The sequence below is a fragment of the Fistularia commersonii genome, chromosome 19 (genome assembly GCF_037954325.1).
Source record: "Fistularia commersonii isolate RoL2024-O1a breed Wild chromosome 19, RoL_Fcom_v1.0, whole genome shotgun sequence".
NCBI lineage: Eukaryota > Metazoa > Chordata > Actinopteri > Syngnathiformes > Fistulariidae > Fistularia > Fistularia commersonii.
This window is the reverse complement of record NC_141302.1, coordinates 7,222,261-7,236,129: the sequence shown is the minus strand read 5'-3', so window position 1 is coordinate 7,236,129 and position 13,869 is coordinate 7,222,261. Positions and strand designations below refer to the sequence as shown.

Sequence of the window (13,869 nt, the reverse complement as noted above, 5' to 3'; positions counted from 1 at the left end):
TCTTTATATTTACTTTACAGCTTTAAAAATGGCGCATCAACCATAAAAACATCTGGCATAAAAAGTCCTTATACTTGTGCTTATGAATAAGCAGTGTATAACACAGCAGTTGCACTTCATTTTGTTGTACTTACGAAATGTCACTAAAACTTTTTGGAAGCACTATGCAGGGTTGGGCTCATTGTGTATTTTTGTTACTGTCAGTACCTCTGGAGCAATGTCAGATTGCGTTTTTTAAAGCCCCAAGCCAACTGGTTCCCCTTGAAGGGGTGACAATTTGGAAATTGGTTTTAAATAAGGGCATTTTTTTTTTCTTTTTAAACTTGAAGAGCACTCTTCTGACCTCCACCAAAACCAGTGTCAAATGTAAAAAGGGCTGTTGACATTGAGTTTTTCAAATATATATTTTTTTTCACTATTTTGAGGACCAGAGGGAAAATTACATTTGGTCTCCACCTGTTAAACTAGCAGCCAAAAGTAACTGCCAGAAGGGACAGAATACAAACCAAAACCAGAGCATTTTGAGTTATCATGAAAACTGTAAGCTCTTGCACTAAAAGAACCTCTTTTTTAGGGACAACCTTTACCACAAGTTTGCAAATGATTCAATAATGAATAAAAATAAATATAAGTTCATCTGTTCTGGAAAAAAAACATTGAGAATAGCTTGACGGAAATTGAACAATAAAAAACTTTTTTCTTAATCATAGTAAAACAGCAGACCTGCAAATTAGGCAATTTCTTTTCACAAACCATAAGGATTTGTTATATATAATACACATAAAAATGTCCTCCAAAAAAATCAGCCTGAAAACATTTTTGTTTCATCTGCTACCTATGCTACCTTTTTATGCTACAAGCTTTTGCGGCTAAAAGCTCCACAGGTGAATGAAAAACGTGTTCTAACAGCTGGGAATTGTAGTTTTTTGGCAAGAAATGAAGAGGGACTGTTTTAGCAATGGATTAATCGACAGTTTGTGTTTCTGTATGGATCCACATCAGCAGCTGGAAAAAGTTAGATGGACTCAATTTAAAACTTCATTGCCTCTTTTTTTCATCTAAAAATAATACGTCTCACGGCTAAGTCTCATGGCTTCCTTGGGAGCAGACAAATAAAAACACACCTGACACAAATCAACAGGTCTTAAATCAAATTATATTATTTTTATTTTGATTTGTTGACAATATGATATTTTGAACATTTCCAGACTGACACTGTTGTAGTTACTGTAAATAAAGCTCAAATAATAATGTAGCCATGTGGATGAAATCGAAGGATAATGTCTCCCTTTTGCACATGACTAAGCTGTTATTCCATAAAATAGCAATATTAAACATTGCACTTTTTTTTTTGCATTGCATCACTTTGTTTGTTCCCATAGCCATTATCTTGTCCTCATAAGTATCAGCTCATATATCAAACTAGAAGTTAACAACATCCAAAGTGTTGAATAAATGCAAGTATTAATATGAAAGATCTGTAACATAACACTGTAACGATCAATGCGAAATAAACTAGTGCTGGAAAGTGTTACTCAAAATCAGATACTGACCTTAGCAGTACTAGCTTGGAAGTATATATGTTCTGACAACACAGATGTCAGAGGGGACCCTCAGGACCCTAGCCTGTCACTGCAGGCCACTCAAAAGGGGGGGTAATTTAAACTAGGCGAGGCCAGTAAGGGAGGGGTTAGAGTTCACTGTGGATGCCCCGCTGCTTTAGCACTGGCTGACAGGCCACAGGAGTCTGAAAGTCCATGATGTACTGGCATTTGCTGGGCTCCTTCACCGATCGCAAGCCTGTCTCTGTTCCACATGTCAGCGTGACCTAGAAAAGCACAAAAAGGAAAAGTTGAGGTGGTGAGCGGAGACGAGCTGTTGTTTGCCAGAGTCAAGAGCCATTACGGTTTCATGTTACAAAAGGATCTGATTGAAGTTAGTGATCTATCACTTCTTTTAGTGATTCTCGTTTTCAAAATTTCGTGAATTCACATAAAATGTCAGATTTATGCAAAGAATACAATGCTGTAGGGGTTTGTTACTGAAACTGATTTAGGTCTCTTCCCCAGTAAAATGACAGTTATATGCATGAACACTGTCATCCTCACAAATAAGGAGACCCACAGTGAGGCTGTGACAGTGGGACTTTTCCGCCATCGTCCTCATGTGTTGAACAGGACATGTGACAATGTGATTAATGCTGTCATGACTTAAATGGGCAACTTTAACACCCTCTGCTAGCGACTGGGAATGAAGAAGGACTTATTTTACTTCTGGGAGTTTCCATAGCAACCCCTCACATCATATTGCACCCTGTGTGGACAATCTTTCTAGCGAACAAAGGCACCTGGAGAGGGACAGAGATGGTAACTTCAATGATATTATACTTGGGTTTCAGAGTGATAAAAGTAGGGATTTAGTTTTGACCCACATTTGGATTAAAATACACTTTTGTTATGCCACTTTGTATATCAGCTACCTGACTGATGTAAGTGGTGGCTCAGTGACTACATGGAAGTCCAAGGGGGCATGGATACATTTTAAAATTTGCAGTAGAATTGAACTGTATTAATGAACTTTTGCATTTCAATATTCTTTCCACTAAGGACAGAACTTTCTGTCACTCAAGTTTGCGGAATTCATTATGATCCCATTTTGGTGGGATTGTAATGGTCTCTAATCATTAGAAAAGGTTTTTCACATAATTTTGAAAGGCAGTAGGGATTTTCACACTGGGAATACATAAAAAGTAAAAATAAACTTGGGCAAATAGAACAATCATGGTCCACTGCAAAGATCATGGATTGGTGTAGGTACAGAGGTCTACAGTAGGTGCAAAGAATGTTCTTCCAAACAAGTAAAAATTCTTTTTGATGGGCAATACTTTATGAAAAGAGGATGTTGCACAAGAAAACCCTAAACAAAGTCAAAACAAAAATGCAAATGGGGAAAGATGAGGCAAACGTGTCATTCAATTTTAGAACGATAATTCTACAAAATGTCTATATGTTTTTTTCTTTTCCACAAGAACCACCTGATGGGAGACAATTGATTATGCACATTTAAAAAAAACCAAACAATTTAATAAATTACGTTTAGTATAAATATTTAGAATTCTTTCTGAACGCAAAATGGTGTGATTTATTTTGGTTTTGTTTTGTTTGCTGTATTTTGTTTTGGCTGGCTTGTGAAGAAAGTCTTCCAGCCACCAGCATATTTTACCAGAATTTGGCAGATGGTTTGTGCCAGTTTTGTACCCTGAAAAAACCCCACAGCAAACAGCCAACTCTAAAAAGGAACACAGAGAAAATGAATAAAATAGGAAAATAATGAACAACAACAGCACTAACTCAGTGTCAGTTGTTAAGCAAACTATGAAATGAAAGAACATAAAAATATAATATGAATATATTATAAATACATATATATATAAATACACAAACGCACATTTACACTTCTCTGGACACTTGATGATGATAATAAAGATAGATAATTACACAGACAGACAGACTGGTTGTCAGTGACTGCAACAGCAGCGTACAGTACAGGCCTCATACAAAGGAGATGGGAGGATTATCTGACATAAAATTTAAGATTTTTGAAATTGTTTTAATTTTTTTCAAATTTCACTCCTAAATTTAGCTTGAAAAAAAATGGCGAGCAGGTCATGGAAAATGTAAAATACACAGCTAGCTAAGGCACTAGAGAACTTTTCACAAAAGTTGTGGTCAACATCATCCAAAAAAATCTCTGTTCTCTTTAATCTCTGTGAGTACATATTACTCACATTTTTGTCATTTGAGTATTTTATACTCAGAGTACAATTTACTCGCATGACAACATGCATGTGGTTGGCTCACTTCATGCTTGACTGCGATTTGTATGCCACTTTACTTGCTATATTACAATCAGAACAGGTCAGATTAAGATGAAAAAAAAAGAAAGATGGTTGAAGCAAGCTGTAATAAAGAGCTGAACTGATGCTAACAGCAGCTCTGCTCATATGCAACCGTCACAGTCCAGCACTTTCAATTTAATTAATAAGTGAAATGGTTGAGTTCAACCTTCCCTGCAGACTCCTAAGTTACACTGCTTGAATTTGGATTACCTCCATTTCCAGCAATGAAACAATACACCACCCGGTCCCACTACTCAAGTAAAAAGAGAGTAGCAAGTTTCTACCCAAAGACGAGGTTTTGCCTTTCAAATATAATGAGCGTCGACTTCTGACAAGACTTCATTTATGCTGACTGCACGCGGTTAGGAGGTTGTATCAAAAGAATTTAATTTAGTCTGTTCAAAGGGGACTCCTGGATGAGTACAGTATTTGCAAACGACATTTATTGGACTACAATTCAAAGCGGGGGCCAAGCAAAGAAAATGAGACTATTAAACATGCTACATTTTTAATTAAGTAAACCCTTGCAAAAAGGGGAAAAGGATCACATAACTGTTAGTGAAAGATGGGCAAATGATGGTGAAAAAGAGAGTCAGAATATGAAGCTGAATACATCCCCCTGCTTTCTGACAGAAGTGAGAACCACAGCTTCCATGACTTGGTTTTGCACAAAACATCTTTTTGACATGCTGCTGGTAACCCCAGGAGCCACAACCATTTTTCCCTTTGTTAAAATGCACATATAGGAGAAGTTGCAGGGGGGCAGACTTGGTCAGAAGGCCTAAAACTGTCCTTGATGAATGTGGAGAAAGGAGCTTTATTTGGTTGCTGCTGGCTTGTCCAAGACAGAAAAAAACAGCCTCTGTCACTTTCTTTGCAGAAAATAGTATAAAAAAACGATCCTGAATGACTCACACAGTGATTACTCAAAAAACTGGATCTGACGTTATATCAAGGACTTAATTACTATATGATCTAATAAAAATCAATCTGATATCATCGTCACACATACATTGTCATGAGTTGTATGAGGAATATAGAAAAACTAATTTTGTTTTAGTATATGTAGGTTTCCAGTTTGGCAGTGTTTTTTCCTTCTTCTATATTGATTCAAGTTTTCCGAATAGACTCTGGTGGCAACTCTTTACATATTACAAAATGAGTTTTTTAAAATTACAGCGGTGATTCTAAATACTGTCAGAGCTACAGACTCAGTAGAACCTCCTATGTGCAGTGATTTCAAACAGCAAATTGGAGGAAATGCACATTTTCTGAATGGAGTTTGGTTGATCAGAAGTTAATTACATTGAGGATTGTTTCCAGTAATACAGAAGGAATATATCATTCGTCAGCATCATGGTGTCGTTAACTTGGCTACATTTTGCAGCGGGGTGAGTCTCGAGATCTGATTGCTTCTTTTGTTTGGACTTGGAAGTAGAAATCTGAAATCAACGCAAACGTAACTATATGCATGGCTCATTGAATAGCAAACAAGTGAGGGGGGGAAAAGGTTGTAGCATTGTACTATAAAAAATGTTTTTTAAATGGCAATTGTTAGGGTAAGTACACCATACAGATTAGTGTACAATTAAATCTAGGAAATAAAATAAACTAGTTGACCCCTTGATAATTAAAGCCATGAACTCTGATAGGTTAAGTATGGCATGCTTTATCCAGCTGATTATCTAACAGTCTGTCTGTCAACATTAGCTCAGTCATCTGAGCATTATAAGTTCAGTATTGTCTGCTTCTTGAGGCAATCAAATGTTTGTGTGTGTGTGTGTGTGTGTGTGTGTGTGTAAGGGTTGCAGTGCAAACCGTAGTGCTGCGAGAGCCGCCCTGCCAGCAAGGTTCTCCGTTCTCGTACACCATCTGACTATAAAGGTTCTTTGGTGTTCCTGCCCACATCCCCCACTTCCTGCAATCAAAAAATTAAAGAAGACAGGAAAAGAGGTTTTTTAACTTTTCAAGATATAAAACCCACAAAACCCATAAAATTGCAATTGCATATTTTATAAAACGTTTGGATATCAAACGTTACGATACAAACACAAAAAGATACATTTTCCTCTAATGCCACTTGTACTGTATACCCCCCACACTGTATATATATGTATCTATATATATATATATATATATATATATACATCTATACACACACACACATATATATGTATGTATATGTATATATGTATGTATGTATTCACATTCACACACACACACACACACACACACACACCTGTATGTATACATATATATATCTATATCTATCTATATATATATACATATATATAGATATAATAGGGTTAGATGGAGAAAGTTGAAGAAGAAGAAGAATATAGATATATACACAATGCATGGATAATTATTAGGCAAGTTGTATTTTTGAGGATTCATTTAGTTATTGTACAACTACAGTGCGTTTGGTCATTCCAAAATATTAACAAATCCTCAAACCTGAACATTTAAGAAGTAAAAGTGAAGTTTTGGCTTTCTTTAGAGAATATTTATATGTACACCATTGTTAGAATCATTATGTAACTCAATGAAAAACAAGATTTCCTCATCTCCCTTGTTTATTTTCACCAGATAAAGTGAGAATAATAAAAAAGCTCAAAATTTACAAATGAACATTTCTGAAATTAAAAAAAAACAACCTCAGTGACCAATAAAGCCACCCTTCTTTTCGATAACAATCACAAGCCTTCCATTCACAGTTAGCCAGGTGTACTGTTTACCTTCCTGCTTAAGAAGGGCTCAAAAGTTCTCAATAGGGTTTAAGTCAGGTGAAGAAGGGGTCCATGTCATTAGTTTTTCATCTTTAAGGCCTTCACCGGCCGGCCACACAGTGGAATACTTTGATGCATGTGATGAAGCCTTGTCTTGCATAAAAATCAAAGTCTTCTTGAAAGATGCAGACTTTCCCTGTACAACTGCTTGAAGAAAGGGTCATCTAAAAATTGGCAGTAGGTCTGAGAGTTGATTTTGAGTCAACCTGAAAAGGTCCATATAGCTCATCTTTAATAATACCTGCCCATACTAGCAGCCCACCTCCATCTTGTTGGCGTCTGAGTCGGAGTGGAGCTCTGAGTCCGTTTCTGATCCAACCACGGGGCCATCCATCTGCTCCGTCAAGAGTCACTCACATCTCATCAGTCCACAAAATCTTTGAAAATTCAGTCTTCAGATGTTTCTTGGCCCATTCTTGACGTTTTAACTTATGTGTCCTGTTCAGAGGTGGTTGGGTTTCAGCCTTTCTTGCCTTAGCCACGTCTCTGAGAACTGAACACCTTGTACTTCTTGACACTAGGTAGGTTGTAGTTGTGGAATATGGCAGCACTGGAGGATAATGGGTTCCTGGTAGCTACATGTTTGATTCTTCTCAAATATTTGGCGGTTAATTTGCATCTTTTCTTCTCCACACGTTTCTTGTGACCCTGTTGACTACATGCAACAAAATCATTGATGGTTCTGTGATCATGCCCCGATATCTGAGATATTTCAAAAGTGCTGCATCCCCCTGAAAGACATTTTTACAATTTTTGGCTTAGTTTTCGGGCCATTCTTCACGAGGAGAAGAATGCCTAATAATTATGCATAATAATAATAATATTATTCTGCCTAATAATTAGGCATAATTATCTTGATGTCGGGTGTTGATCTCTTTAGGCCACACCCTCCCTCGATACACAAATACACATTACCTGATATGCATTAAATCCAATAAGCATTCAAGTTTATATAAGAAATTATTGATAAAATTGTCAAAATAATCACTTGCCTAGCTAGTAATTATGCACACAGTGTTCATATATATATATATATATATATATATGTATCTTCTTCTTCTCCTTTAGGCTCTTCCCTTCAGGGGTCACCACAGTGAATCAACCTTCTCCATTTAACCCCATTCTCTCTATCCTCTCTCACACTAACTACCTTCATATCCTCTCTCACTACGTCTATAAATCTTCTCCTTGGACTTCCTTGAGACCTCCTGCTTGGAAGCTCCAATTCCAGCATCCATCTACAAATATATTCACTATCCCTCATCTGTACATGACCAAACCATCTCAGTCTGGCATCTCTGACCTTGTCTCCAAAAAATCTAGCATGTGTTGTTCCTCTGATAGGCTCATTTCTGATCCTATCCATCCTGGTCACTCCCAAAGAGAACCTTAGCATCTTCATCTCTGCGACCTCTAGCTCTGCCTCCTGTCTTCGTCATTGTAACTGTTTATATATATATACATGTATATATGAAGTCAGTCTGTTAGATGTTGCCTTCTGTGCACATTAATTTCTTTTCAAATAATTAAACAATAGAAAGGAAAACATTGATCAACCTTTGCCAGTATGAGCGAATGTGCTTTAAAACTCAAGGTAGAGAGAAGAAAGAATAATGACAGCGGAGCTTATCTCAAATGAGGCTGTGTCTGGGCTGCTGTGGGCTAATTATATTTCATCAGAAGTCGTAAGAACGTCTTCAGCGAACTGAATTGATCCAGTGGACTCTCTCCAACACGGTACAGATAGATGCCATTTTGAGGCCAACTTCCTCTGATCCTTGGCTGAACTGCAGCTTCTTTGAGGTGGTGTCGAGTGCATTCGAGCTGCTGGTAAGTATTGATTTCTATAAAACATTGTAATCCTGTTAGGGAGGAAAATCTTTCCTGCACTTGGTGCACGGTTGACTGGAGATTCTGTGTGTTGCCCTGAGCTCTTGCCCTATATAGACTCGGGACTACCTTCTATTTGTTTTGCTAGATAGCCAAGACACAGAACAAAAAATGGAGCCACTCCTTATGTCCAAAAGAACTACATTTAGTAACAGTACATAGTTTTTTTTTTATTGTTTTACTGCAAACAGTTGGCCTGTGTTATGTAAATTAGTTTAAATGACACAAGGATATAAATTATACATATTGCCCTTTTAATGTAAGTGCTTTTTCTATCACTTCCAACAAATGCACAACACGTGATAATTTGCCTTCTGAGGACTTTCCATAGACGATTTAAGTTGCAAGAGCTGCTCTCCGATCGCTGGTTTTGGTATTTTAGTAGCTAATCATTTCTATTTTATGACCCATATATTTCTCTTATTAAATGTATTTCAATATAGTGGATGCTTCTTACTTACAGAAGGGAGGTTGATGACATCAGATGCAAAGATTTGTTGTACAATCCCACTGTAAGACATTATTCTCTTTTTGAATTTTTTATTTCCCTTCTTTATATTCTAGATTCTCTTCCCACCATGTGTTTATTACCTTTCTGATAACCTGCCGCACCCCCGTACACTCCAGCTAGGTCCACTTATTTGTGCATATGGTCTTCTTTCCCCATCAGCATGTTCACTAGAAAATCAGTTTCAAACATTCTATCTTTTTCCCCTGTGTTTGACTTCCACCTGTATCTCGTTGTTGCCTTTAACCCCCATGTTTTGTTTGCTTGCCTTTGGATTGAGCACTGTGCACCAAACCTCATGCTCCAGTAAAAAATCTGAACTACATTTCTGCATCTGTTTCCCATTTGCTTCCCCCTGGTTTTTGTACTTTCATATCAACTCATCTACTGTACGTTTGCAGGTAAACCCATACCTTCTACTCCAGTATTTGAAAAGTTTTCACATGTATTTCACATGAAATTTTGTGAACCTTATAAACACATCACAAGGGTTTCACATTGCATCACAAAATATTCTGAAGCCAAGCTTACTATGTACAGTCATGTTATATTGTCTAAAATTAGATGGGTATGTTTGTTATTGATTTAAGGAAATTCATGTTTATCTTTTTTTTTTTTTTAATTAACGACAAATGTCTTCATAATCACCATTTTATCATGTTACTTAAATGATGAAAAGCTATCACATTAAATACTAATTCAGTCATTTCTAATAGTAGAAGATATAGATAAGGGTGATTTAATGAAAAGGTAAACCACAAATATGAAATTTCTCTTTACATTACTTTTACATTTCTATTAAGGGCAGCGTGGGGCAGGAGGTAGAGCAATTGAATTTAGAACGAACAGTTCTGGTTCGATTCCCGGCTCCTCCTAATGTGTCTAAGTGTTGCTGAGCAAGACACTATATCCCTAACTGCTCCCCTGGCGCTGGTGGACGGCAGCCTACTACTCATGGTTCATCCACGATGGGTTAATTGCAGAGAACAAATTTCTCTATGTGGGATTAACAAGGGAAAATTATTATTACATTTCGTTCCTATTTGACCTTGATAATGGCCAACACAGAGACCTCTTCGTTTCAAGAACACTTTCCGGCTTTCACAGAGACATGAGCAGAGCTTTTCTTCTATCTATGATGTGCATGGCTTATTTAAGATGCCTGAACGGGTCAGTCAGAGGTGAATTGCTCACACAAGTGGAAGCCAGCTGGACCCGAGCGTCTCAGCTTTTCCCTCAGCCTGTTTGATTGTGTTTTAGCACTCTGTTAGCACCAGGAGGGCCTCAAATGAATTGCTGTCAAGGCCAGGGGACACGGCAAGCACGGAGGGTGACAATGCTTTGGTTCTTGCCACTCTTTGACCAGCGATCCCTTGCGCACTCCCTCCATCCATCCATGTCCATTGAAACTTCCCAAACACACACACACACCTTTTTCCCTTGCCTAACCTCCATTCCTTTCCCTCCTTAATCTCCATTCTCATTCTGTCAACTCTCCTCTTCCCCAAGAGGCTCTGGCAGGCCTGTCAATTAGGCTTGACTTATCTCTGCAAAGTGGCCAACTCACTCAAGTCATTTGAACTCTCAGGGGTCACAAGATGTCAAATTATTGATGCATTATTCCTTGTGATAACACTTGCTTTTGGTATTGGCAGCTGGGTTTACAAATGTCCACCTGTAACCACCAGCTTACCCCTGTAAAACAGAATGAGTTGGGATTCACATGTGGCTGGAAAACAAATGAAGGCTGCCGTGCCATTGCAATACTTTAGACCTGAGATGTACTCACCATTAAGATAAATTTTTCTCTCTTCTAGTAAAAAAGGAAAAAAATGTATCTAAAACTATAGAGAAAAATAACCTCAGCAGGGTTACTGAACTTCTTTTGGTCTTGTGCACAGTTTCAACAACATAAAGAGTTCAACCTGATACCAAAATACCAAACGGCAGGCAGTATGCTCATGATTATCCAAATTTTTTTTTTTATCAACGATTGGCTGTCTGATATTACATGCAACAAAATCCCTGAAAAAACAGACTGATATATGTGTGAATGTTGTGGTGTGTGTCCTCTTTCTTCCCATCTTGTTTTATTAAATTTCATACATAAAATGCACAACCTCCTGAATTTTTGTTTGTCCCCAGCAACCACTTTCATCCACCTCCTACAATTGCCAATTGCCTTGTATGTGTGAATTTATGCGTGAACACATATGATTATGTGCCTGCCTGTCTTGCCTCGTCATTCATTTTTAGACACAACCGCCAAACATTTATATTGGCTCGAATTAAATTTCTTTTCATAATTAACACGATGCTCTATGCCATGTTTTTGTGTACCATTTCATGCCTGGATGCTCCTCTTTATACAATTACAAGCAGAAAAAATTGTCCATACACCAAAATGTTCTCTGCGGGTCTGAAGGGGTTGATTGCTTAATATGCTGTCTTCGTCTGGTGTGAACCCAGCCTTAGGTGGTAGAGCAGTCATTTAATCTGAAGCTTACCAATGTCATTACAGCTTTTAATCGAAGAACCAGTATCAAAGTCAAGGTTTTATAGCTGGTACCTGATCAATATTGTTTAGTGATACCCAGCACCTATATTCATGGCACCAAGGTGTGTTTAAAATACTAAAATGTTTGTCTAATCCTCTGATAAATATAGCACAACCCAACTGTGGAAAATTCATCCCTCCAGCACAACATGTCAATTTCTCATGCAATTTACCAGTTTAAGCTGCAGCAATGACACACGCTGCACGCTGCACGCACTTGTAGCATCACAGCAAGTACATACGGTCTCTTCACATCATTCCGGGGTGAAATTAATATCATTAGAAGTAGTTTATTTATTTATTTTTTTGTGTTAGTTTATTATATTCAACTGCCACAACACATTGCAGGTACTATCTTCAGCTGAAATATAGAATCCCAATTATTCTAAGCGGGTCACAGATATTGCATTAGCATTCAAATCAGTGAGGTTACATTAGGAAAAAAACATTGCTATATTTTCGGGTCAGACTGAATGGAATGAATGTACAGAATGAAATAATGCAAATGATTAGAACTAACAGTGCAAAGTTAGAAAAATTTTAGTTGTTTTTGGAAATAATCTGGACATATTGAGATAAGCAGGGGCCACAAGCATAGCCTTCCTCTAATGATTAATGATTGAATCTGTCAGACACATATTGCTTTGGAGGTTTAAAACATGGAGAATGTTATTTCCAGACATCCAGGTTATGATTCACTCTTTGTCTGGCCTGTGCTAATGCCATAAAAATACACCTTCTATCACAGATAAACCTGTAATGGCAGCATATATATCTAGCGGAACCTATTACACATACATTTACTTTGCATTGTGGCTGAGATAATGGGCCTCTGACAACTCAGATATGCCTTTTAACCCACACATTAGGCAGTCAATGTCATTTAATTTTGCCTCTGAATCACTAAATTGTGATTTCTACTGACACACTGACTTTCAGACAAGGTGTGATTTAATTACATCCAATACCCACAAAAATACTATCAAAATTGCTGTCTCAGTTTCTCTGGAGCTCAATTTGATACAAGGCTAAAAATAGACCTGGAGAATCACAAATACAGCAAGGTACACTAAACATTACTAATCTGCAGGTTTTAAAATGTAAGGGCACCTAAAACATTTGCACCTTTTGCACTAGACTAATTTCCAAGGTACATGTACTGTTTTGCCAATTTTTAAAATCAAATCCTCATTAAAATCATTAAAAAAGGTGGATTATCTTTCATTCTTCTGATAATAGCTTGAGCTGATATAAGCTCCACTTATTTTTTTAAAATGATGCGGTCACCAGTGATTCTGTTTTAAACTTCATTGCAGAGCTAATCCATATGCCTCCGGTGATAAATCCTGAAGATCCACAGCTAATCTCACTCAACACTGAGAAGAGAGTTACCTCCTCTCATATAACCACAAATCAACCTTTCAGAAGCAATTATCATTTTGACAACTCTACTCTGGTGTTTAACAGCCCACAGATTCAGAGAGGAGGAAGAAAAAGATCTGGGCCAAAAGTGAACTAATGTCTTCTTCTGTGTGTGTGTGTGTGTGTGTGTGTGTGTGTGTGTGTGTGTGTGTGTGTGTGTGTGTGTGTGTGTGCTATAAGGCCATTGGCCTTTAGTTGAGATGAGCTACATTACCAAAATTGTGGGGAAAAGATGATCAGATTGGTTGGCCTGTTGGTTGAGAATTTGGCTTACTCAAGTCAAGTGAATGGCTTCACTCATTTGCCTCTTAACTATAAACATTGAATATGTGGCATAAGCGCAACTGAAGTATCAACATAGCTCCCCTGAATGAATGTTTCTGCTTATATCAACAGATAAACCCTGTTTAGCTCACAGTACAATATATAGGAGAAATCGCGGCACAATGAGAAGTTTAGCTCTTTGCAACGAACAAAAAAAAACTATTACCGCCTGTGTCTCTGTACTCTCCTAGAATTTAGTAATAGAAAATGGACTCAACTTATTCAATGCTTGTCTGTCAATAAAACTGAAATATGAAGTTATTTAAAGCAAACTTTTGGGTAATTTTTAATAGATTTGTATGGAAGAAGGAAAGAAAGAAAATAAACAAAAGTAACAAAAAATCTCAAAACTATATTTTGTCAGATCATCCTGAGTCAGGATATGGACTGTATAGAAGTTTTTGATAATGTATCACACTTAGGTGACATGGATTTATATCTGTTGTAAAATAGCTATTATACAGTGGGGCAAAAAAGTCAG

The 13,869-nt window shown here is 37.3% G+C and overlaps 1 protein-coding gene across 1 annotated transcript in view; it reads right to left on the bottom strand.

The window, feature by feature from the left end:
* Window positions 1-1,149: 1,149 nt before the first annotated feature.
* The window catches only part of LOC147223615 (glucosidase 2 subunit beta-like), a 153,097-nt gene continuing 140,377 nt past the window's right edge, over window positions 1,150-13,869 (bottom strand). Inside the window, exons 13-14 of the mRNA XM_086166435.1 lie at window positions 5,717-5,816; window positions 1,150-1,828 (exon numbers count right to left, since the gene is read on the bottom strand). Of these exons, the coding sequence (XP_086022561.1) occupies window positions 1,691-1,828; window positions 5,717-5,816 (238 nt within the window). The 3' untranslated portion in view covers window positions 1,150-1,690. The remainder of the gene's footprint in view (window positions 1,829-5,716; window positions 5,817-13,869) is intronic.